Source organism: Ambystoma mexicanum, chromosome 11, assembly GCF_040938575.1.
Source record: "Ambystoma mexicanum isolate Mex_15411 chromosome 11, UKY_AmexF1_1, whole genome shotgun sequence".
In the NCBI taxonomy this organism is placed as follows: Eukaryota; Metazoa; Chordata; class Amphibia; order Caudata; family Ambystomatidae; genus Ambystoma; species Ambystoma mexicanum.
Window position 1 is genome coordinate 1,389,020,596 of NC_090934.1, and position 27,613 is coordinate 1,389,048,208.

Consider the following 27,613-nt stretch of genomic DNA (forward strand, 5'->3'; position numbering starts at 1 on the left):
ACAGCCTCACAACAAAGTGCAGCAAGCCAGCCCATTGAAATAAGTGCTTGCAGTGAACAGTCATAAAGTACATTTGTTTGTCCTGTTTTTCTAGTGGCCAATTTCAAACAATGCCCACCCACTGTGTAGAAGGCCATTGATCTGCTCACTGACAACAGAATTGGCTTTAAGCATTTAAAGGCCAGATAGTAAAACAAGAAATGACTGAACAAAAAACAGCTCAAAACTCTTCTTATATTATAACTGGCTTTGTGTAAATGTTTTAAGGATATATATAAGTAGCACTGCCTCCTAAAACAAAGAGCCTCATTACGAGGTTGGTGGTAACCCCGTACTATCGTTTCCGCCGCCTTATATCCCGGTGGTAAATCCCCATTCCCGGAGGACTCCGTGGGAATGGGGTCATTGAAGCACCGGCACCGTTGCTAACGGTGCCGGTGCTTCAGTGAAAATACTGCCGGTAGGGCCCTGAGTTAATGGCAGGTCAAGCCTGTCGGGAGTTTCATGCCCCTACTGGCAAACTCGTAGTTTTGCATTCCAGAAAGGGTGCTGGTACGTTGCTTGCATTTGGGCTAATTTGCATACCCACAATGCCTTGCCTATGTGACTCTGAACTGGAGGTGAACTTCCAGTGAAGGCTACTAGGTGGTGCTGTAGAATGTTTGCCTTGACTCAACTGGACTATCCTACTTTCACATTTCAAGCATTTTTTTTTTTCCAAGCCTTTTTAAACCCACCATAACTTTATTGGTGTTAAGGATATGTTAATGTTAAATGTTAAAGGTATTTGTACTGCGCACTGTCACCAACAGAGTTGGTCCCCAGGCGCTCTGGCGGATCTGTAAACGAGAAGGTGGGATAGGTTAGTAAGGTGAAGAGGGAGTAGGATAGTGAGAGGAGTGGTGTTCTGTTGGCAGCTTCATCTCGGTATACACTGAGCTTTGGTGCGAGTATTGATCGATGTCAGTCCTCGTGTGCTGTTGGTGGGGCTTATGCGTTGTTGCGAGATATGCAAGATTAATAACATAAATCGTGGCCCACTGTTGATTGGGCCATCCCAAGTAGGTGGCTCTGCATTCCTTTTTTTGTGTTTTTACCGATTTTGGACTTGTGTTTACTCTTGATTTTCCAGACTAATCAGGGAAGTGAAACCTTAGCCCAGAGTTCGCTGTTTTATTGCAGGCGGCTTCTGTGGCCTGAGACATCCTTCTGGGTTCCTAATGAGCAGGGGAGTAAACATGGCTGCCTTCCTATTCCCACAAACGCGCAGTTGCCAGACCAACTTGTGGCAGACGAGCACTTCTGCTGGTGTGGTTTACCACGCTGCTGTGCAGTCTTTCACACGAAGGGCCTGCGCCGAAACGTTGAAAAAAAAAAGTGTATTAAGAAAGTAAAAAATGACTTGCTCGCATAGCAGTGCCAAGAAAAATCCAGGCTTGACCCCCTCTGCTTTCCCATATGGGATACGATGACAGTTGAAGTCCATCATCATTTTAAACAGCATTCCCCAGAGCCTTTTTTTGTTACATTCAAGATTTGAACTGTTTGGCATATTTTTTCTCTTTTGTTTTCCATTCAAATACTTCGGAGCACCAGTAAATGAAATGCCAGTGACTTCAGCTGTAAGCGAGTAGCACGTTTGATGCAATATGAATTGCTCTCTTTTATTTATTTATTTATTTAATTCTTGGTGTTCTGTACGCCACCACAGGCTGAAATAATGCTTTCCATGGGCTCTTCTGAGCACAACATCGCAAGAATCCACGCCCACTATTACGAGAAGAAACTCGTGGATGAGTTGAGTTCTTTAAGAGAAATCGGTCTGTGTTGGACTAACGGCATCCTCCCGTTTGTCCATTAAATAAAACAGGAACCCACAATTTGATTAAACTTTTCCAGGATCGAATTCTTCCTGTGGGAATGATTAACAGATTAAACTGCCCCCCTGGTAGGACGTATAACAGAAGTGTCACACTTTGCATAGCGCTTCACGTGCCATTTACTGTTGCTCAATTAATGGACTACAATAACATGGACGCCTAGCTCGGTATTGCCAGGATTCAAATAAGCGGCTGCGGGTTGGACAGAAATACATCAAGCTGAGCTTCCGGGCCTAGCTTCATAACAAGACTCCGCCCTCTATCGCGTTACGTCGAACGTGGATCTCTGAGGAAACATGGAAAATAATGAACGCCGTTCATTTAATGGACATTCCCTCTTGTCTTTCATTCTCCCCGCCGTTTAATACTGCAGTCCCCCTTGCCTTTTGTGTTTGTACTTGTATTGACTGAGCGAGAGGTTCAGAGCCATTTTACACCAGGACAAGAACAATTACTGGAGCAGCCCCTCGCTGGGTGCTTTACGAAAAGGGAATATTCGGCTCTGTGAAAAAGTCGCCAGAGATGCAATTTTTTATTTCCTGAACTCTAAAAAGCCTTCCCCAACATATTCCAGTACTGGTATTATTAAGTATTCTAAACTCCAGTCCTAGAATATTTCGAGAAAGTGCTTGATTTTATTCCAGCTTTAAATCTGGGTAGAAATCGCTCCATGGTGGCATTTTCCTTGGTGACTTTATAACTAGATACCGGTTCCGTGTGTTAATATCCCTGAAAAAATATTGCCATACAAAAATATCGCCATACAAAAATATCGCCATGCCATACAAAAATATCGTCATATTTTTGCAGCAATATTAAGGCATGGAACCTGCAGGGGATACCCCCACAATCCCTGCATTATTTTTAAAGGAGCGGGGGATACCCCCGCAACCCCTGCTCCCAAAACCTCCAAAAATGATCTCCCCCAAAACTATCGCCTATGGCCGTTCCAAACGACCATATATGCAGCGATATTTTTGGTGAGGATAATATGTAGTGATACCCTAGATACCAAAGGTTCTTCTCAACTTTCAGCGTGAAAGTTGAGTAGATTGATACCGCAGTGACGGGGCGAGGGGACTACATGCAGGAACATTGATTGTAGACACCACGAAAAAAACGCATACATTAAGTACTGATATTGAGTGCAATTATAGCCATTTGGGATAAACTGCTGGAGTGAAATGCGAGAGGGTTGTGAATGCTGTGGGGTAAGGTGACCCCCTGCAGGGATCTGGGGCCTCTTTCCTAGATGGGCGGAGTGTTTTGAAGGCATCTTTGGAAGCCAGCCATGGTGTTGTGTTTTTGGTTTCCCGGAGTGTGCCGTTCCAGTAGCGGGGTGCAAGGAGGGCGAAGGAGTGAAAGTGGGGCGCAGCATGTCAGCTGAAACGGTCAGTCTGGGTTAGGGTTGAGAATGCAGGGATTCTGGAATCTGCAATTGCCCCTCCTGCCCCCGTCCACCAGTTACAAACACAATTTATATGCATCAATACAAGAGATAGTTTAAGGCAGAACTGTGTACTAGCTCCCTTGCTGTTCACGCTTTATTGACATTTTTATGGAAAAAATGATTTTTGCTGATGTAAACTATCTATATTTTCTCATATTGTTAATTGTAATTTTTCTTTGCCTACAAAAGATTTTATGAATTTGAATTGGATGAATAATAATTAACAGAAGCTGAGTGCCTGGGATTGAATTCTTGGAATGAGTTACAATGTAATTACACATAGTAAATTTGCGAATTGCGTAGGAGAATGGAGGAGAGTCAATGAGGAGATCTTTGCAGTCATTTTGAAACCATTCTGCTATACATTTGTGTACTACATGCTCAGCTCTTTCATGTGTCCTTGATATCTTATACACCTTGCCAACATAAGTCTCCCAGAGGAAATGTGCACCTTTTTATATTGTATCCACCCATGTTCCTAACCTTTGAGTTTATAAAATGCATTCAGAATTGACTAACATTCAAACGAGTAAGAACTGGTTCAGGAAGGATATTAGTACCCTACGAACAGGCTTTCAGCTCAAATGACTATCATCAATAAGTCCCAAGAAATGTCTCACACCATACCTATGGGAAGACTGCACTGTACTCACAAAGGAGAACCATTTCAGAATGTGTTTTACATTTCTAACAACATATTCATACAACATTATTTTATGTAAAGTAAAATCATCTCTATATGTTTAGTCAAGAAGGATTTAATAACCAATCAAAATAAAAATGATACTTCCGGATTTTCCAACCAATTTAATATCACATATCCAGTGATGTTATATATATATGTATTCACACAAACACACACAAATATACAGTACAAGATGATTTCTAATAACACAAGGAATATTATGTCAAAGTAAAGAAATAAATCAAAAGAACATTGGAATGTAGATCTTTTTACAACACCTAATTGTCTCCATGAACTTCATGTCATCTAACAACTTTTCGTCTGGAGACATATATCTTCACGTCATAATCAGGATAGGGTCAATTAACCTTGCAATGTACTCAATGGCCATCATTACGAGGTTGGTTGTAGCACAGGCGGGGTTGCTGCCAATCCTGTATTAGCGTTACTGCTGCTTGACATCCCGGTGCTACCGGGATATCATAAGCGGCGGCGGTATGGAAAGTTCACATTCCCATGGAGTCCTATAGCACTCCATGGGAATGGAAACCCTGAAGTACCGGCACCATTAGCAACGCTGTCAGTGCTACAGTGAAAAACAGGCTGGTAGGGGCCTGAACTCCCAGCAGGTCAGGCCTGCCGGAAGTTCAGAGCCCCTACTGGCAAACACGGAGTGAATCGGTCTGGAAAAGGTGCCGGTAACTTGCAACTGGCACCTTTATTTCCAGCCCGGCTCACTCATAATGAAGCCCAATGTCTTACTCCGCAGCTTCCCCACCAGTTATTTCAATTGGAGTGGCCAATACTAGACACATATCCAGGAAAAACATTCCTAACTATGGACTCATCCAAAAGAATTGAAATTGATGTAATCCGCCAAGCAAATCCCACATGGAAAAAATTAATATCCCAGCTTTAAATAATGATTACCAGCTGGTATCATCAGATCAGTGGTTACACTAGTATCTGCATAAGTTCCTCGATGCTAAGTACAATTAGAAATTGATCCTGACATACAACCAACAGAGTCTGGTAGAATATGTCTTTAGATAGGGCTTGCTAACCAAGAAACATTTTCAAATGAATATTATATGTAAGGTTGCACAATACGATTTACATGAAGTGTCTTTCACCCATGTTTTCATAAAGTGTTAATAAGATAATTGTAGTGTCATTATTGCAGTCAAAAACCTAAGTGGTTTTACAATTTCAAATATATCTCTGAAAATGTCTGCCATATTGAAAGCTACAAAGCTCCCACAAAGACCCTCACTCATGGGACTATTGTTCACTGTCGAACTGGAATTAGGTTATGCATAGTGTATTAGTTTGGGATCACTCCCATAGAGTGCTGTCAATAAGAACATTGTAAAAATATCTAAATGATAATTTTATCTGCACAGTATATCCCCAGTCAGCGAAATGTCCCAGAGTATTTGCTAAATATATAAATATTGTTCAATTCAGTCCCAAAATCTATGCACTTATGTTTATGGCTAATATATGATATTTTCAGAAAATAATACAAAAATGGGCATTGCTTTGTGTTGGGCAGTTAATCGGCAGTAAATTCACTGATTTACCACCAACATCATTTATTGTTTCTGGCACTCGGTCCCATGGGCTTACCACAGGATTGAACATGTTGGTATGACAGTGTAAATCCCATTTTTGGAGTCCATGGGACTTCATGGGAATTCTTGGTGGATTGACCATTAGGAGTAATTTCATAGGGGTAAATACGCTCATTTGTGACCTTTAAGTGGAGGACCATGCATCATGCTGGAGGTAAAGCCTCTATTTTAAGGTCAAGCTCGGAATTCGGCATGGCAGTAAAAACAGATGTAATTCTGATGCCGTCAAAAAAAAAGAAGCAACATCGGCGCCCGGGGCGTCGTATCCTCATTATATAAGATCCTACAGGACACTACCCCGACCCAAGCTCTCAGGGCACGCGATGAATGGGCAGCTGAACTGGGCCTAGAGATATCCGACAAGGTCTGGGGGGAAATGTGCCTACACACCCAAAAAGTCTCCCTCAATTTCCATCACCGCGTCATGCAATTCAAGCTTCTAAGGAGGCTTTATTATACTCCATATAGGACCTCAAGGTTCACCCACACCACGGTGCACACCTGCGCCGCTGCTGGGTGGAAGAAGCTGACCACTTACATATGTTTTGGACTTGTAATAGACTGTCTGAATTTTAGAAAAGCATTTCAGAAACACTCACTGCAATTACTGAAACTGCGGTTGATCCTGATCTTTTAGCAGCTCTGTTTGGAGCTTGGGGAACGGATGATACTAGACGTTTGGCTAAATTTCTGAATATAGGTTGTATGACAGCCAAAATATGCATACTCCAGAGTTGAAAAAGCTCCTCCCCCCGGTCTTTCAGAAAGGGCTGTGCTTGCTCACTTGGTCACGTAACTGTGAGGAAGAATGCCTGACCATGCTCCCCGCCCACTTTCGCCCCAAGAACATCTGGGTTGAATTCAATACGTATCTTAACAATCAAAGTGAAGGTACGCTCGGATCTGGCTTGTCCCCTGCTCCATCAGAGTCTACTCCTGCATCATGAACTCTTATTCCCACTCCACTCATGTGAAGCTTTGTTGACATTGCTGTGATTAATGTACTGAAATCAACATGTTGCTCCATGATACACCTGTAATACACATTTGTTGCCTTAGTGTATGTGCCTACTGTGAACCTCTGCCATCAAAAATAAAAGTAAAAAAAAAAAAAGAAGCAACAGAATTACCACCACTTTTTTAGTCATTGCCGAAGTTGGAATGAGGCCCAAAATGTTGAACGAATTATAAAGTCAATCCTCTAAAAGTTCAATTACTAACTCTGGATAATGATCTTTCAATATATTATGCAGTGCCTTTGGACAATAGCAAAAGCCAACCTGTTCACTTGCTGTCCTCTGAATATATCGTTACATTGTTAGCACACACTTCTTAAATTGTAACACAGTATTGTGCTGTAAGTACATAGCCAATAAGTTAAATGTGCTCATAAAACTTGTAGTACTGTACATTATACCAACTAGCAATCAATTGCCACATTATTATTTTTACTTCACCGTCCTCCATGTATGGGCCAATGTTCTAAACATTGAATTGCAAGGCTGTAACAACAAAGCATATTATACATTATTTCCTTTTGTATAAAGTGTATATTGAAAAAGGTCAAAAATGTATATTCAGTTTTGTTTTTGAATTTCAGTCGGATACGCACAATGGTTCAAACTCTGAATGCATACCTTTTGGAGAAGAGACAGATAATATATTGATCGAATAGCTCGCTCCGAGCTAATAGCTTATTTGAAATTCCTCCCCTTCTAGGTGTTCCCACAGTTTCTAAAATGACATATTGCATCCTAGAGACATTGTTGTAGTTTGGTTACATGAAGAACTCAGTTTTTTTAGTGAAATGGGTAGGGATGGATACATCTCTATCACTGAACTCACAAAAGATTTTAGAATTTCATCTGGAAAATGGCAGACACACATATAGTCGGGAACGGCTTTATGTGTTTTTAGCACGATAGAGTGTACTTACTTGCATTTGTGAGTTCAGTGATAGAGATGCGTCCACCCCTACCCACTTCACTAAAAAAACTGTGAGTTCCTAGCTATTGAGAGACCTGACCTAGTGCTCCAGTAAATAGCACAGGCAGGGTCTTCCCTATTAGGATCCTGAAAAACAAATATCAAGTACCCTACAAGATTCTTCAATGCTCAGATGCAAAAGAGGAACCCACTGGAGAATATGATGCACACTCTCCAGTCTTTTTCATAGACATGCCTGCACCTGCCTAACGGAGAAAGCTCATTAAAGATTTTAGAATTTCATCCGGAAAATGGCAGACACACATATAGTCGGGAACGGCTTTGTGTTTTTTAGCACGATAGAGTGTACTTACTTGCATTTGTGAGTTCAGAAATAGAGATGTATCCATCCCTACCCACTTCACTAAAAAAACTGTGAATTCCTAGTGTGACCAGAGTATTGGGCAACCCACAGTCGGAATACCCAAAACAGTCCCTCGTGTTTTACATAGTCAGTTTGGTTCCATAACATATGAAGCTAGTGTGGCTCTTAGGCACCCTGTCTAAACTTTCGATTTCTGTTCATTGTTGATTCCATCAATTACTCTGGTCAAATCACAGGTAGCAAAAATGCTTAGCTGTACTTTATCTATTTGTAACATCTTGTTTTAACAATGACAATCCACACAAGGGTACACTGCTTTCTTATTTGATGGTGTATGCTGTGATAATGCCGTAGGTTGCTCTGCTGCAACTACTATGTCCCAGAGAGAGCAACTTGTTCTATAAGCAAATACAGGTAAGTCTAGAATGAATGCCTTTAACAGAGCATCATGCTGAAATATTTGCCAGTGGATCTTGATGTTGGCCTTCTGGAAAATGTTGTCTCATAAATCAAAGTAGTGGCCTTTTGGGTAAAGTGAGTTTTAAAAGGGCAAATCTTGCCATATTTGATGTTTTATCTAATGCACAGTTAATGCCAAATCTAAATATTGTCTGAATTTGCACTTATTTGTCATTTGTACATTTTGTTGGTGTCGTTGTAGTTCCACTTGGTTAGATAATCCACTCATTACGAATACGTTGACTATATTGTAACCCCTCGAGGTTACTTGAGAGATGGAAATGCGTGACCATCAAGATGTTGTTATGATCTGTCAGTATTTGGAATATTTCGTGTATGGAATTAACATGTTCAAAATGTGCTTAAATGTGATTGAGTTTCCAGAAGCCAAAAATATTGTCTATATGACTATATTAGAATTTCAGATGTTTCAGCCATTGTTGTCTTTTATGAATACATGTAGATTCAACAGTCTAGCATAAAGGCATGCACAAATGTTCCAGAAAGTTGTCAAAAGTATTGGTTTCAGAAGTGAACATTTATAAAGATTGTGTTTACCTTTTCACCTTATGGATAATTTATTGTAGTTACCATGGAATTTGGATGTTGCTTTTTTGTGTGCTGGTGTTTGTTTAATGGATATTCATCCTAATAAACTTGATGACCTGAACTGAGTGAAATATAGTGTGTATTGGGGCACAGAAGTGAAATGAATGGTTCCTTTGGCGCAGTGTTATGCTGAAAGTGTCAGAAATGTGGCACTGTGCTTTATCCCGTATTGAAATGAGCAAACAGTGTATGAATTGTGCAAGAAAATCAATTTCATATGCATCGCGGAACATGTGAAGCCAGTGTACAAGCCCTTCCTTTAAAAGCAAGAAAATAAATATATTCGGCCCTTTTTTGCTGAGGGTTTTTCTGCTGCGTCCTATGAAAACTGATAATAATATGCAAGTTTGTAAGCCTACTTTTACGCTATGGCCTGAAAATCATTTTTGGGGGTATTAAACAAATTAAGTCAATTCTGCAAACAGAATGTTCTTTTAGTTCTTGAAAGTCCAACATTGAAAAATAAGTATTCCTTGCTGAATTACAGAGCTAAGGTAGAAAGTGTCAAAAGCAGAGACTGGGCTCAAATCCCGGCATTGTCACTTGACCATAGGAGGTGATCTTGGTCAAGTCCTGTCATAGGGCCCAATCTATCAACATTGCCAGCCCCAGATATTTCAAAATGGTTAATATGTAAGCTTTTTGGGGAGTGTGCCTTTAAAAAAAGGGGTTAACTGGCTATATTGTTGCTTCATATATGTTAATAGTGACCAACCATAAATTGTACGCCACAAAGTAATGTGTTTCTTGGCGCACACAAGGAAACACTACTTGAACAGCTTGTGGCCCTCTTCAAATCTCACTCTATGTTCACATGAACCTCTGATCCATATCTCCGGTCTACGCCCTGGTATGTGCACCATTCTTGTTGCTTAGACTCTGTTTCCTGCATCCATCCTGGAGAGCCGGTACATTCTATGGGATCCTTTAGCGGTACCTTTTCCATAGTGTGTCCTGCATTGATACCACAGACCGGAAATCTTCCTTGTAAATCCGGTGGTTAAAAGGCGTCCTGTACCGACTCTAGATAAGTACCCTCTTTGTGGACTACTAGTATTGCCCTTGTTATGCCACGTGTGTATTCATATTAATCAAGGACGGATGAAGGGGTTCAGGAGACTTCAAAGGAGTTGCCATGCCTATTAGGACTGCTACCACAGCAGCCTATCGAGGTAGGGGTTGTGAATGGGATGAATGCGGGAAGGGAGGTAAACAGAGATTCTTGGATACCTTCATTTTTTTGGGTTGCGGGTTAGCAAATTTGGCTACTGTCTGAGCCTCAAAAATCCTTAAGCTGTCCCTGTCTGAACTATGTCTAGTGGGCGGGGTGGGTGTGGGGGAGAGGGGGTGAAGCACTGCATCACAGAGAGAGAGAGAGCAGGGCAGCCATCAGTGTCACAGCATTTCAGTCCTTGCATTTGAAATGTTCCCCAATTATGAGGATGTCTGAGGATGTTTGCTTGCAATGAGATGCACTTGCAGGAGCAGCCTTGGATGGTGTACATTACCAAGAGGTCAGCCCATGTCTCAGCCAAAGCCCACAGCCCTGCCATGGCCATTGCACAAGGAGAACTTGCAAAGAAAAAACAAAAAACTGTAATCCAAGCTAAAAATCGGAGCAATGAGAACAAATGTAGCTAAGCATTGATGCAGACGTATTGGCTGATCCTGTTGCGTGCCGTTTGTGTCTCTCAACCATACCTTTTAAAATATAACAATATTCCCCGGAAAGCATGGGCACTTCGCTTGCATCGTCAGTCAGTGCGACACTACCTCAGAAACACCAGTCAAATCATGGATCAAGCAAGTGACTCAAGTCACACTCACACACAGTTAATTCAGTGTTGTGTAGAAACCCCCCTGAAATACATTGGAGATCCTAGAACCGGGAGTGTGTGTCGACACTCCCAGCCTTTGTGTCAAACATCTCCATCTTTTGCAACCCAGGCTGCTTTTTTTGCTGCATGTCCTGCAGGTTTCGGCCATCTTCTGCCTCCCGCTAAATAATTCTAACCAGCCAAGTAATTTCTCTGTGTGTGAGTGCAACTGTGCATTATATACATGACAGCAGTGGTCAAAGTGTACGAAAAGAAGTAGTGGAACTATTTTCCCCTCTGGCCTGCCCCAGATCCCCACAAACCCCATCGCCATGGCCCTCCTATGCACAATTCAAAACCCAAACAAACACGACTGCTGTTTAAGGGAACATTCAGTGGAGTGCATTGAAGTGCAAGTTTCAACTTCTTCCTACCCTTTTATTTTGAAATTAAGCCATTGCAGAACGTTAAAAAAAAAAGAAAAAGTATAGATGTGATGAATCAACATCCGGGGCACCAGTGGTCTAGGGATGAATAGCTATTTCTAAACCATCAATCAGCCCCACAACTCTAGCACACCAGAAGGGATCTGAACAGATTGGAAACACAAGCAAATTATAAACCTCCTTTTCCAATTTTAGTAACTTGGACGAAGCGGCAGGCTTATCTCTGCAAGGTCGTGCATTGTTGGTTAGTTGCAGTGAAAACAATACAGTTATTACCCATTGATAAAAGGGACTGTCCAGACAAGGTTGTACACAAATATCTACTATATTATTATCACAACAGACTGTTCAAGCACACTACAAAATACAACCTACCCTGTAAAGGAAGGCAGTGGACAGGCAGTTTCAAGAAGGAAAGGGGATGCTCTCTGTATACTGACAGGAGGGTAGTCGGTAAATTGATTAATCACAATAGATCAAGGATACTTGGTTTCAGCACAAAGGGAGCAATGGGCCATAAAATGTCACTAGGGGCCTTCGGACAAGGAGAACCACAATGTACCTTGTAGTTGTAGAAGTTGTTCGTGCTTGACAGGGTTGAATCGGTTTCAGAGCGCTTTGCAGCTTCTGTGACAGAGTTCAAGGTGGGAGACAGCTGCGGATATCAGGCGGCAGGCAGTTTGGCGAGCAAGGCTGGATGGATGGCTGCAGGCCTACTTACATGGGGGCTGGGGATCAGGAACCATTGTCTCATGCTAGTTGGTGGGTCTGAACACCGGTCGAGGCATCTCGGATGGCGTGAGAGACTGCGGCCTAACAGTCAGCGCCGCAGTCGGTTGCAGCTCGAGGGGCTCGATTGGCTCAAAAATGTCCTTTAAGGCAGACACTGGTTGATGCTTGTCTGTGGGGTGCATTTAAGACCCTAAACAAAAATCCCTGTCACCTGAAAAGTCACATTAAACATTGCCACCAAAAACAGCTGTGCTTTGCTTTCCGTGGCACATGTTTGGCAAGCATTTGAAAATTTCACCAAGACTTGCTCTGTGTTTGCTTTTCTTTCATCTGAATAACAAAAAGTTATGCCCGGCATTCAAAAATGGCCCTGCGTTTGTTGTTCTTGCATCTGAATAACAAGAATGTACACACTGCATTCAAAACGGCCCTGCACTTGCTTTTATTTCATCATAATACCAAAAAGTTAGGCTCTGCATTCAAAATGGCCTTGTCTTACTGTTAATGCACATGAGGGGCAAGGATTTCAACAATGCAACCTGACACAGCTTTTGTTTTCCCTTTCATGTGAACAACAGTGTTCTAAAACACTGCAAATGAAAAACGGCTTGGCTTTTGCTTTTATTCCATGTCAAACCCAAGAACCCTGTGCAGGGGGGCTACCCCTCCGTGTCACTGGACCAAATTAAAGAATCTCATGACCTACAAAACAGCATTTCAAATGTTAGATGAAAAACGGCTTGCACACGTGTCAAATAAAGAAAAATGACTTTTAAAAGCCACTGTGAAAGGTTAACTTTGCTTGCACAGAAAACGTCTGTGAAATATGTTGTGGGAGGGGTGTTGACTAAAGCCATGTACATTATGTTTTGCCCCACAAGACTTCAATCACCTTGGAAGAGGCTCAGAATACCCGAAGAAAAAAGTTTTTGGGCAGTTTTGGGCCAGGCACAAAACTCAATTGCAAGCCTTGCCTCCCACTGGAAGTCACACCTATAAGTGAACTATTCCACAGTGACATGTGAGGTGACTGAGGGCGTTGTAATTCCCTGCTCTGCCAGACTTGAAGGCAATGCTAGCAGGGAGGACAAAGAAAGCAAGTGTGGCAAGAGCATGACCAGGAAGTGTGAGTTCCTCCTGCACCCACTACCAAGGACAAACTGACAAACTTCAAAGGGTGTAATAAACATCTCTGGGCACCGGCTGAGCCAGGGGAGGACAGTTGGCTGTGGGGGATGAAACACCGCCCTCCCATATGTGACAGATCCTCCAAATTGACATTAAAGGATTGATTAATTTTAGGCCTTTTATGCAGCACTCAGAATAAGAAGTTATTTTCCTTTTCTGCTATTTTTCCATGTGATTTCCAGGCAGTTGTTTAGAGACTAAGTGCATGGTCCTAGGACTCTGCACACTGAAATGGCCAGTAAAGACTCATTTCTGCCTGATTTGAAAATATGACAGGATGAGATTTGATGGAAAGATGCAAAATGAGATTCTGAACATACTTAATCATTTGAAGAGTTATAGCTTTTATGAAAAGGACATAAATGTGCCAAAGGGCCACGCTACCTCGCACAGAGTTGGGGATCAATGTACCTAATTCCCTATGACTAACTGAAACCGCATTTCTATTTCTTATGGTGGTGACTAGTATAAATATGAAGTTTGGAAACATAACTCAGTTTTGCTAAAAATGTGATGTGAGAAACAAAGAACTGTAATAAATGGCAAACAGACAGATGGTGCTCCCTCCCCTTGAACCAATAATGCCAGCGGGTGGAATGGTAGGCTGTCCTATCCCAGGGTAGGAGTAATTCTAGAGTACTCCCCCCCGGATTGTAAAATGAATGATGTAATTTGTGCTAAATAATGGGGGACTGTAGTAGATAGACACAGACACACAGGAATCCGGGGAGACAGGAGAAGGAGGACGGAGAGGAGGCAGCTGAACCATACCAAGGAGAGTACAGAGACCAGACCCCTTGCCTAGATGTCCAGTATGTCCTGAGATCCAGCTAGCTGTCCAGAATCCCATCCAGGTGAGTGCAGAGACCAGACCCTTTGCCCTAGGGTCTTGTCTTTGCACAGCTGTCCAGAGTGTCCTGAGATCCAGCTGGATTTCCAGAATCCCAAACCACGGCTTCCTTTGTAAGTAGGAGATAACCCCATAGAAAATCCCATTGAAAATCCCATTGAACCCCCATTGAAAATCTCATTGAAAGTTACAAATTGCCAGTATAATACATTCACCTTTCCATAGAAAAATCTGTATTAGCAGGAATATGCTAGCATATTCCTTTGATAAATCTTTCAGTTGTCTGTATAAGTCCTTAGTATCATTTTAAAATAAATCAATGAATTCCCCCATTGAAATTCACGTTCAAAATTGTTGTAATTCGAAATCAAGAATCTTTTCAAGTGTTTTTATTAACTATAGTCATTAAAGTATAGCCTCGACAGAATTATCTCTGTGTAACTGAAAATCGAGTGCATCACCCCACAAACTAATTTGCTCTGTCCTATTGAAAACCCCAAACCGTAGTCCCATTGAGAGCAATCCCTTTTGCATAGTATCCTATCTGTTATGTGCCTCTGTCCTTGTCTTTGAAAACCGGTTTCTGATTTTGAAAGCTAAACCAATTCCTTAGCTACCTGTCATTGTAAAACCTGTGTAAAACAATTTCCATTTGCCGTTTGTATTTGTTCCTTTTGCATTTGCTTTTCCCCCAAAATCGACTCTCCTACCTCATCTCCACATTGTTCTGTGTACTGATTAGTACTCTCTAAGCTTCCCTATCTCCTCAAGTGTATCAACACGAATTTCCTTTTATTCTGTCCCCTAGGAGTTGTGAGTAGCCATGCGAGTAATAAGCAAAATCCGATTTTGCCGTTTTGTTTTGAAAACGGGTTTTCACTTTCTTTTATGGCTTCCCATCTTGGGGTGGTGGGCTTTATTCCAAATTCGATTTTCTCTCTCTATCCTTACTCCTTGCCACTGCCTTCCATTTGAAGGAATTAAGTTAGCTGATGTTTGGGGTTGAGTGTTGCAGGGGGAGTGCTAAACCTGGATGGTATCACTTGATTAAAACTCATCTTTTTCCGGTTTTGCCATTAAAGATCTGTGTAAACGGTGCTAGGATATCTGAACCAATTCTTCTGTAGGATTCATTGCATTTGTGTGGCCACAACATTGGTGGCTGTTGTATTTTGAATATTTTTTCCTTTTTCATTAAATTAGAAATTAATAAATATCTGATTGATACACACCGGCCTGGTTCCTAGGCCATTGTGACACGGGGTGTTTGTGAAGGTTGGGTGCGAGACGGGTTGGAGGCCTACTCAAATAAAAGAACCTGTGGCTTATTAAAGATAAAAAGCATTTTTATTGTGCGCCACATTCATTCTTGGGAAGGAGGCCCTGGCTGAGTGTGCCGTGTAATAAAACCGTGACATGTCGATGCACTTATCCTAGCTTCTTCACTGGGCTTGTGCCGTCCTTTAAGGCAGATGGCCCAAAGCTGACGAGAGTGTTGCAGGCAACGGCCTTGTCCTTGGTTTGGTTCAGAGACTCTCTGGCACTTACCACCTTGGAAGCTTGCTGCAGAGCCTAGCAGGGCATGCAGTGTGTTGGCTGGGTACTGGTTCTGGAGCTGCTGGTTGGTCCTCTGGATTCAGTATCCCCCTCTGTTCCCTCAGAGATGTTCAGGGGAGGGATCTTGCTGCCCTCTTGGAAATCCTGGCCTTCTTTTAATGGTGGAAGCTGTAAGGCAGACTGCACCTTCCGCCAGGGTCCAATGCTGAGTTCTTCTTGTTACTCCTTGCAAAGTCTTCAAATGATCTGTCCATATGAGGGGCACAACCCTGATTTAAAGGTAAACGGACAACAGAGATTGATGTAGGCTAAGCCTACCTTAATGAACCGATTCTGGTTCCCCACCAACAATCTCCTGTGGGCATGAGGTCATAACCAGAGTGCTTTGCAACAGAAAAGGTAATGGGTTGAAAACACGTAATAGTAAGTCCCACCCATCTTCCTGTCTGTTGTGGGTCAAAGGGTCCCTCTGATTAATTGAGCTCTCTGTGGTTCCAGATGAAAGCGGCAGATCTCCCTTGAAGCTGCAGCGAGACCAGACATTCAGTCACCTCCAAACCACATACTTGTACCTTCTGAATAGGATCTCCCTGCAGGGATGACTACTGTAAACAGCTGTCCCAGACATGACAAGTCACTGCCCTTTATACTGAGAGGTAGAAGCTGGCTTTAGGTTGACACGGTGCATATCAAAGGTTTTCAGGGTTTTCCTCTCCTTTGTTAGTCCTGTGACCAGGCCCCCCGCGGGCTTGTTTGAATTACCTCCGATTAGTATGCTAAGCTGCCACCAGCAGCTAACATAGGACAGGGCGGATTCATGAAGCCTTTGTTAGTTAATTAGGCTGGCCATGGCAGGAGGAAGGTTTTGCCTTCTGATATGCCTTGATGTACTCTTGGCTGTCATATTCCAACTAAATTTAACAGAGGGTACAGCGTCTGTATGCTGTGTCCACCCAGCTTAGACGGGTCTATGTGTTTCTCGTGCTATGAGCATAGAAAAATGTGTGCGGCTTAGCCCCACACATTTTCTGGAGGTTGATCTACCATAATTACATTTCATGTAAAATTTCAAAAAAGCCCAGGTCAGAGCACACCCACTGTGCAGATGATCAAATTCCTCACAGTAGGAATGGTAAAGCCTATTACAAAAAAGCAGAGGAGGACCGCTCCCAACTGCTCCCACCCACTTCGGCCACTGAGGTGTTTGTGCATTCAGCTAACAGAGTCTTGGTGAGTGTTTTTGTATTTTCCCACTTGGAGCTATATTGCCTCTGGTTGATAGGTGGATTTGATTCATGAAGGTACTGGATAGGAGAAAGGTGGACTGTACAATGAAGTGTGAGGTTCTGTTATGCTTTTTGAGGGTATGGTTTCTGGTACAAAAAGCATCTTGATGACAAATATTGTACATAGATTAACTGGTGCTACATAAGGGATACAGAATCCCAGAGGGTGAACAGGAAACATGGACATATAGTAGAGGAAACCAGTAGATATGTATAGAACTATTCATACCTTTAGGCACTGTGTGTACCTGAAACCCGCCTCACTGAGTAAGAGGGGAGTTTTGAACTCCATGACAATTCGATCCTCAGTTGGTCTCTCTGCTGGGACTGGGAAAAGGGGATCATGTTGTGACTATTAAGGCAGTGTTCTTTAGAAAATTATATGGAAATGATAAAATACATACCGCTCTGACTTCTGGTGATTCATCCTGTGATGCAAGTTAGAGCAGTTTGGACAAGAACAGAATGGCAAAACGACCCACCCAACGCCCCCTCTAAGAAGGACAAAGTACATATGTAGAAGCCTCCCCATTCCCATCAGGGTTCCTATACTGGGAAATTAGATTTAATGTTCCCCAAAAGACTGAAATTGTTTTCTTTCACCATCCCATAAAAATCCCTTCAAATGCACGTGTTCAACTTCCCTGCCCTAGGTTGTGCCGAAACCCTCCTGCCCCCCCCTTCCCCTCCCAGAGGCATTGCTAGAGAACGGGGGCTGGAGGGCTATAGCCCAGGGTCTTTTGGTTGTAGCCTTGGATAGAGGCTGAGAGGCTACAACCAAAAGGCTACCTAGCCCCTAGTGACATTTTACGACCCATTGCTCCCTTTTTCCCCGACAGTCCCGACATTAGCTTAACCCGAGACCTTTTCCAGACCTAGAAACACCCATTCTGGCCGCCTGCCCCAGAATGCCAGTGCGTCCAGCGCATCTGCCTATGCTTAATCTTCTGTCCTGTCTATCATTTATTGCAGCTTTATTCCCGATCCCTGGTCTCCCTGCAGCGCCTCGTGTGGGCGCGGCCTGCAGGTGCGGGAAGTGACGTGCCGCATCCTCCTGACTTTCACTCAGACGGAAATGGATCTCCCAGACGATGAATGCGAGGATCGCAGACCTCCAACAGAGAGAGCCTGCCACCTACGCCCGTGTGATGGAAATTCTGCCCCATATATACTCGACTCGCCAGGCTATGAAGAGCAAAGTGGCAGGATTTACGACTGGGAGTACATCGGTTTTACCCCTTGCTCAGCGACATGCCTCGGAGGTACTCCTTCATTTCATTTTCACATATTCTTCCTATAACTTGACTGGATGGTGGCTGTTTGATTTATTACATGATGGCAAATAGGTTCTTGATTCTAAAGCTCCCAATTAAAAATATGTATTGATGTGAGCTGAAGGAGATGTAGAAGTCCATGCAGACTCTTAGTAATCTGGCGTTTATGGTGAAGTGGAGGGAATTCATAAAATGTTGTCTGATCCAACCAGGTCTGCTGCTGGGAAGTTTTATGCTGTTCCCCAGGAGCATGAATATTGCATATGTTGAGCAAACTTTCAGGTATACTGGAGTCATCCTACCCTGGATGGGTGTGAAGCAGCATCGGAGATGGAGTATGTTGTTGGCTCATGTGATCGTTAGGTGCGGTTGGGTGTCATCAGTGTACTGATGTACCATGAGGTCGCAGCTGATGAGGAGCTCTTCGAGTGACCCCATGTAGGTACTGAACATAACAGGTGATAGCAGAGGCCCTCAAGGTTACAGCCAGATCTCTCAGTCTTGCCCGGAGCTCACTGGCCTATGCAACTTGCAATATTAAGACCTGGTTGCTAATGTACCCCTTTTCTTTATTCCTTTTTCTCCAACTCCTCCCCATCTGACAAGTTTCTGGGAAGTTCTTCAGCTGCGGCCATCCAGCTCAGAAAAGAATGGCCCTCCTCCATGCTTGAAGTCAGAAACGACCTGAAACACTAACCCTTTAAAGTACATCTTGCCTATTGCTGATCACTCTACTAAACCGCCTATTGCTGATCACTCTACTCAACCGCCTATTGCTGATCACTCTACTCAACCTGGTTCTATGTCATTACATCGACAGTTTTTTTTTTCATGCAGAATTTTTAGCCACCAATTTTTGGCTGAAAAAACTCATCACATTTTCTTTTCTGGGCTTTCCCCTTATTCCCACTTCCCAGTTATTTATTACCTATTCCGCACACCTCCTACCCCTTATATCCCTTTACCCACCCCCATATTTTAGAAGTTTTTTTCAGCCAAAAATCAGCAGCCACAAACTCTGAGGAAAAAAACCTGCCGATGAATGACCATCGTACCCTGAATGAAAATCGTACCTTCAACCCAAACTCTCCCCCTCTGAGGTTCCTCCCTCCCCTGCTCCTCCTGTCCATCACATAGATACAACAAGGCTTGAATTGTTCTGTAATCCCTGACTCAGATGTAGCCAGTTTGCTCTTTGGGTTACCACCAGCCACCAGTAACACACTGGGCCTCATTACGACCCGGGCGGTAAGTGAATAACGATGCCGGTAAAGGATTACCGGCCGATTAAGACCTGATAAACTGCTTTTAGTGGTGCCGTATTTAATGGTGCCGCTAAAAGCGCCAAGTGCGCGGGCACGCAACCTCCCATGCCGCAAATACCGGCATGGCGCAAACAGGGGATCATCACAAGTCAGGTGGACATGCAAATTACGCCCTCCTGAAGCCCGAAAAATACCTTACCGGCATGGAGCTAATTCTGCCATCGCGGACCACCCGTAAACGGCCTTCTGCAGTGTTCCCAACTGCCACAGGTGCACACAATCAGCACAGGTGGAGGTAATACAGCACAAAAGGAGCACACCCCACCCCTTCCCACACCCAGTCACACTCCACAATGATTCCAATACTACTAGCAATGCTGGGGCTGGAGGACATGATTGCAGTGGAAGTGCTACAACAACACCAACAACAACAGGCAGCACAGAGGAGACGCAGGAGAAGAAGGAGGGCAAGGCAGGGCCAGCATGCCCCACCAGTGCAGCCAGTGGCACCACGCAGGTAGCCTCCAATCCCACGCATCAGAGCTAGTTCATTCAACCTAATCCCTGAGCACATCCATACCCTGTATCATCTGGACCGGGGCACCATCACCACCATTGTGGACATGATACATGACGACATTGTCAGCCTGATTGAAACACGCACCGCCATCCCACCCCTACTGAAGGTAGTGTCTGTGCTCCACTTCCTGGCCACAGGCACCTACCAGCACACAGTGGGGCACATGCATGGTATTTCACAACCATTATTCTCACATATGCTGAACCAAGTGCTTGATGCCCTCCTCAAGCACACAGACAACCACATTTCCTTACCACAGTCTGCCCAGGAGATCTCAAACACCAAAGTTGGTTTCCATTCACTGGCCGGCATCCCTGGTTGCATTGGCGCCATCGTCTGCACCCATGTGGAATTGGTGGTCCCACATGCCATGGAGGTAGCGTACCGCAACCGTAAGCTATACCATTCAATCAACGTGCAAATGGTATGTGACTCAAATAAGATCATCACACATTGTTGTGCCCGATTCCCCGGATCAACCCATGATTCAATGGTCCTGCAGAACTCCACGATACCACGCTACATGGAGCGACATGCAGGGAAGAGATCCTGGCTTCTCGGTGAGTCGCATGTTAGGCCCATGGAAATGCGATGTGGATAGGTGATTGGGGTACAGACGCATACTTCACCTGGCTCCAATGGGGAAGGGGAGGGATGCATACTTCACCCGGCTGTGATGGGGGGAGAGATGCATACTTCACCTGGCTGTGATGGGGGGGGTGTGGGATGCCTACTTCACCTGGCTGCGATGGGGGGGGTGAGGGATGCATACTTAACCTGGCTGCGAGTGCCTGAGGGAATGGACCATGCTCATACCCTAAAGCAGCCCAGACTGGACCTGACACCTGACCACATAATGCAAGATGTAAGCAGCCCTACCATGTAAATGATGCAATGTCACAACCATTCCACAGCCATCTGTATGTGCACTGTACCAAATCCGACCACATCCCCCTCAACACAATGCCGCTTCAAGCAATTACTATGGCCAAAACACAGCACCAAATATCAACTGAAAGGACAGTCCCCCATTACTGCGTACAAAGGAGTCACATGAGGGTCGAATACATCAATACACCACAACACTGACACAGAGGTCCAACTGAATTGCATGTCACCATTTGTTGTGCATAGTGAGATCATCATGAGGCTGCCATCAACGGTACCAGGATGAAAGCATACAAATTACTGGACATCAGCCAGATCATAGAAACAACCCCCATGGACTTACACAGTGCATGAGCACTCACAAGGAACTGGACCCCCTGTGCCCACTAGTTGATGGCACGCACACCAGTTCATAAGAGGAATGCACACATAACGGTCACATCGTGTGTCTCCATTCATGCGTGAAAATGTGGTTGAAATCAAGAAACAAATGCATGCTATGGTGTCATTGAATGAGGTAACTAATAACAACGAGAGACTAACGGAGTAGTTTAAAGACGCCTGTTCCACACTCCACATAAAGCCTTATGGACAATATTAGACAAAAAAGGAACCAACTGTCTATCTCCTCTTAAGGCTCTACCTATACTCCCACTCACGGTCCATGGACCAAATAAGGACCGAGTCTAAGGTTCCGAAAAATGAATATAACAAAATACAATTTTGTTGAAGAGAAAATCACACTATGCAATTATCTTAAAATGAAATCAGAACATTATAAAAAAAAGTGTAAAACATAGTGCACTTTTACTAAAACATCAAATACAAACCCACGATACACATTCTAAATCAGTTTTAAATGAAATATATAAAAAACTGATTAAAAAAACAGCACCAACCTGCCTGGGTGTCACATATACACTCAAAGAAAGCTCCTGCCTATACAAATCTAAACAGAGCAACACAACAAAATGTATCCCTGGTGTATAGTTACGTTTTGGTAGGTAGCACCTCTAAACAGCCACTATTCTTTGTTTATTGGAGGTGTGTCATTAATCACCTATCTGTTGATTGTCTATCCTTTGAAACTGCTACTAGGGTCACCGTAACAATTGAATTGGTCAATGAACCGCACCCTACAATTTAAGGTGTTCATATGCCCGACATGTTTCATTCACAATATATCTGAAAACAAATTGTAAGAACTTCATCAGGGGATCCAAAACAACTCCCACTATACACAATAGCTAAACATAATCCAAGACACATTGTTAGAACTGTCAGAGAAGCTGAAGCATATCTCGACGTCGGGGTTGCTTCCAAGTAAATGAAGACCTTTAGTATATACACCCCACTAAAATAAGGGAGGGGAGAGGAGAAGGAGCCAGAAAAACGGGGAGAAAAGAGAGAAACGAAATCTGAGTTAACAATATACCTCAAATCAACTCACAAGGCTGTAACTAACCTACGTGAGACTCACCGATATCAGTTTTGCCAATGCAAATACTGCTAATTTATGGTGAAGAGGGGAACATCTCGACTGTAGATGTTTAAACACATTCTGTGAACCAAGAGAAGAAGACAATCAGAACTGGTATGAGCACAACACAACCATTTGCTATTAATCTGACATAACAAGGGGTTATATTATAACTACTTAAATAACATCCCCATAGTGACTATCAAGTTAGGTGACTTAAAACATTATCAGTGCATGTTGAATCAACACCACGTAATTTCTCACGACCCTATCACCATTAGCTGAGGATCTGTGTTGGTAACCGTGCAGTGGGGAAACCACGTGAAAACAAAGCGAAAAAATGCACTGGGAGCATGCGCTTATATGCACTAGCACCAAAGTTTTGTACTACGGGTTAGCCAAACTGCCACATCCGTGTGATGAATAATAAGAAAGAGAGATGCAGCCAGCATCACCAAGGCCACCTACCCTCAAAGAAGGTAAACATACACGAAAATATCACTGGACCGCTATGTCTTGCCCTCATTTTGGCCGTGTCTCGCGTTGGAAAATGTATTAAAGAACCATACTGCCAATCCTATGAGCCACGGTTCTATGGTAAAACAGCAACAGAGAAACACAAAGTCAATTCGACCTCATGGTCTATGTGCCGACTCCTGCTTCGAAACTTTAAAAAGCAGAAGAATGCAATCCCGAGCATCACCCGCAGCTTACCCGAGCTCAGCTCTTCACGGAGAGGAGGAACTCCTAACCGTTTCCTCTCGTTCCTGCTGTCCCCTCACTTTCGTAGCAACGAAGCACCCGGAAGTGTAAGTAGGGGCAGGGGGTGCAGTCTACTGATCACTTGATAAGTCAGGTGACCGCTACTGCTGCATGTAAAAAAATATATAGCGTAGGAGAAAACCAATCAAAATATCGGTCCATACAAACAAACAGACGGAAATGCAACCTCCCAACATTATTGGTAAGGCATGAACAATTGTGTAGATGAAAACCATGGCGTAATGTGTTAGAAAAGGAAGAAATGTAATATTAACTGGAAGGTGAAGACTGTAACAAAACTAAGCAGGTGTCGGACTCGCTAACCCAGTCTAACACATGAAAGAAATGACCATAATAGTGGTGTAAGCTGAAGTGTCATAAGACATTAATTAATTAGAAGCAGCACAGTAATTTAGTCTTATTGTTCATTAAGGCCAATTATTGCTGACCTGGTGAGAAATATTAGCCATTTTTCTTTAAACAGAAGTCTATCTGTTTTCTTGTCGTTTACTTTGGACCTATCTAGTTGCCATAAAACAGTCCATTGTATATCATCTGGGCTATGTTCCATGATGATAAAGTGATTAACTAACAGGGCTGCAATATTCTTCCTTTTAATGAAACGTCTGTGTTCGCTAATCCGACTCTTGATTTTCCTTTCTGTCAACCCAACATAGAGCCTGTGACAAGGGCACCATACAGCATATACCACATTGGTAGAATTGCAATTAGTGAATTGGTTTTGTGTCCATGGTCGTTTTAAGCCTATGTCCACTTCTTTTGTACATTTGGTGTATTTGCAATTAACTCAATGGCCGCAAGGAGAATGTCCCGTGAGGGTAGGTAGACCCCAGGTTTCTGTAACACTTGTCACATGCCCTTGTTTTGTCGTGATGTCATTCCTCGTGAGCAATTCTTTCAACTTAGAAGTTCTTTTATATGCAAACATGGGGAAATCCAAAGGACATTCACCTCCAGCCAAAATGTGCCAGTTCTTTCGTATTATTTTGGTAACCTGGTTGGATCTTGGGCAAAAAGTGCTGAGAAAAACAATTTTGTTTGTGATGGGGTCCTTCTGATGGTAATCCAAAAGGCTCTCCCTATTGTTGTGTTTAGCTCTTTTGAAAGCCCTTTTGACTATTCTCGGGGGGTAACACCTGGCCTCTAATTTCGATTTCAATTGTACTGCTTCTGTCAGGAACGTGGGATTGAGGGTGCTATTTCTCTTTAGGCGTCGAAACTGCCCGAATACTAAGTTTTCCCACGTATGCCTAGGGTGGCAACTATCAAATCTTAACAGAGCATTGCAGTCCGTAGGTTTGTGAAATGGACTGACCTTTAAAGTGGTACTGGCTTCATCCACCTCAATGGTGATGTCCAAGAAGTCTATTTTCTTTCTACTGCAGGTGTAAGTAAACTTGAGGAACTGATTCCTCTGATCCATTGGAAAAATTCTGCAAATGATTCTTCTGTGCCATCCCAAACAATGAGGATGTCATCTATAAACCTCCTCCATAAGGCAATCTTAGTGAAAAAAGGGTTAGAGAGAGGATAAATATGTTCAAGCTCAAAATGTTCGACGTATAAATTGGCTGCTGTCAGGGCTACAGGTGAGACCATGAAAGTCCCGTGAACTTGATGGTACAATTTACTGTTGAAATAAAAGTAATTTTTGGTAAGTGCCATCTCGGCACACCATGAGATAAAACTGTTTGGTGTCGAGCCTGTAGTTCTTTTGGATAAAAGAACGTCTTCAAGAACATCAAGAGTCTCTTTCTGTGGGATACACGTATACAAAGCTATAATATCAAGACTTGCTAATAGTTGTGTATTAGGGTCAAAACTCATATTCTCCACACAATTAATAACTTCCGTAGTATCCTGTACATATGAGTACATGGTAAGAACAAACAGTTTGAGGTACTTATCGGCTAGTTTTGGAAAGAGGTTCTAATACAGAGCAGGTGCCTGACACAATTGGATGGCCCGGAGGGTTCGTCAACGATTTGTGTATTTTAGGTAAAGTGTAACATTTTGGGATGGAAGGTTTGGATACGTATAAGTAATCATGTTCCTGCTTACCAATCCAGTCTCTCTCAAAAGCTTTGTCTACTTTGTTGTGTATCAAGGTTGACAATCTCATAGTGGGGTCCGTTTCTATGGGAGCATAAAAGGTGGTGTCTTCTAATTGTCTGTTGCATTCTGCAATGTATGCTGTCCTGTCTTGAATTACAACTGCTCCACCCTTGTCCGCTTTACGTATCACTATGTTCTTATTGTTAGCGAGACTTTTCACAGCTGCCCTTTCGGCATTACTGAGATTTTGAAATGTGGGACCTGGAGGTGTACTCTCAAGGAGCTTCAAATCTTTTCATACTCTTTTCGCGAAGACAATGGCTTCGGGAGTGTGGCTAGCTGTAGGGGGGTCAAAAGAAGATCTATTACGTAACCCACTCTCATTGTTTTCTTTGTCATAGTGTTCATCAGCAAAAAATGGTTTCAAATGGATCTTACACAGTAGTTGTTTGATTTCCATATGTGTCCGAAAGCTGTTATACTGTGCTGTGGGAACACAACCCAAACCCTTATTCAAGATCAATTTTTCCGCAGGTTCAGGTTGATATGTCGACAAGTTGACTAATAAGGATGATTGCTCCTTGTTCTCCTCTTGTCGAGCTCCCAATTGTCTCCTAAAACAGAGACCATGGGTACGTTGCCCGTACGTTGTTGTTGTTGTGGCGGTGGTAGTTGTTGTCCCGAGGTAAACTGGTTATAGGCTCCACCCCTTCTTTGGAATCTCCTATTAAGATTACTGCCTCATTGTTGACGACCACGGTTTCTATAAGGTCTTTGTCCATTATCTCTGCTGGACCCTCCTCCATTTGAACTTCCAGAGCTGAAAGAGGTGTTTGCCCTTTGTCCATGTTGTCCTTGTTGAGACATATAGGGTGGAAATATACCCCTCTTTAGTGTATTAGAATGCATTTTCATGAGTAAATTGAGCCAAGTCCTTACGCATCCTCGTAATGCGTTCTTGTGTAAAAAACAATTGAACTCGACCATTTCCCGCGTAATTTCGTCTAATCTTCTTTTGTAAGTTTCCAGAGGGACTAATTTTTTGATGGCATCATCCATTGTTTCTAAATCTCCTGTGAGTTTAATGGTCATAGCGCGTTCTGTATCAATTATCAAAATAACCCAATCTCGCCCGCATTTATTAGCTATGTAGCTCCATTGTAGTATGAAATGTATATCATCCAAAAATAAATGGGGTTCATTACGGACTACAAGTCCATGTGGTAAGGTGCCTGATCTTAAATATTCAATCATGATGGAACCATGTAGTTCCGTTCTGATAAGTCTTTTTTTTAGTTGAACTAACTCATCCCAATTACTCAAATTGGAAATCAGTGGACCTTCTCCTTCAAAAAATAGAGAGGCTTGGGCCAATAGGTCTTCAACATATTTGTCGTCGTAACTTTTAGTGTTGTCTGATGCCATTCTAAAAGACTCAACTCACTAACAAGTGAGGGTCTGTCCAAAAAATCACCGGAAAGATAATGTCAGTCTGTGTGCTCAACTCAGTCCATAAAAATCCTCAATCTCAATGGCTCTCAATGTGTAATCTATGACCCTCTGGACATAAGTCTCACGGCAAACACCCGCGCTAATACAACTAATAACATTGAGAGACTAACGGAGTAGCTTAAAGACGCCTGTTCCACACTCCTATTAAAGCCTTATGGACAATATTAGACAAAAAAGGAACCAACTGTATATCTCCTCTTAAGGCTCTACCTATACTCCCACTCACGGTCCATGGACCAAATAAGGACAGAGTCTAAGGTTTCATAAAATGAATATAACAAAATACAATTTTATTGAAGAGAAAAAATTGAATGAGGTTCCATATGATGTGATGACTTACACATACATTGTTGCCCACATGCAGGTGATGCAGGCTATCCCTTGAAGAGGTGGCTCCTTACCCCTGTCCGGAACCCACAGAACAGGCACAAGAAGGACTACAATCGTGCACATACACGTACCCGTGTGGTTATTGAGCAGACATTTGGCCTCTTGACGGCACGCTTTCGCTGCCTCCGCAGGTCTGGTGGGGCTCTCTTGTACCGCCATGAGAAGGTGGCCAAGATTGTCATGGCATGTGTCATGCTACACAATATGTGCATCAGACGGAATGTGCCCCTGCCCCCTGATACAGAACTGCAACCACCTGACGATGAGGATGAGGAGGGTGGGGATGGGGCAGCACCTCAGGGAGGCAGCGATGCACAGGAGGGACGTGACATGCGTCAGACTCTGATCAACCAATGTTTCTAGCACACATTGACGGGGAGTGTGACATGGATGTGGCACTCGGGGCACTGGGTGTGTCAGGGACATGGACACTGTAGGCTGTTCACCAATAAAGCACACGTTCGCAATAAGCAATGTCCACA

The 27,613-nt window shown here is 43.2% G+C and overlaps 1 protein-coding gene across 2 annotated transcripts in view; it reads left to right on the forward strand.

Moving 5' to 3' along the window:
• ADAMTSL3 (ADAMTS like 3) overlaps positions 1 to 27,613 on the forward strand; it is a 1,638,295-nt gene that overhangs the window by 1,214,050 nt on the left and 396,632 nt on the right. For both annotated transcript variants that reach the window (XM_069625001.1, XM_069625002.1), the window contains exon 16: positions 17,877 to 18,166. In XM_069625001.1, coding sequence (XP_069481102.1) covers positions 17,877 to 18,166 — 290 coding nt within the window. The remainder of the gene's footprint in view (positions 1 to 17,876; positions 18,167 to 27,613) is intronic.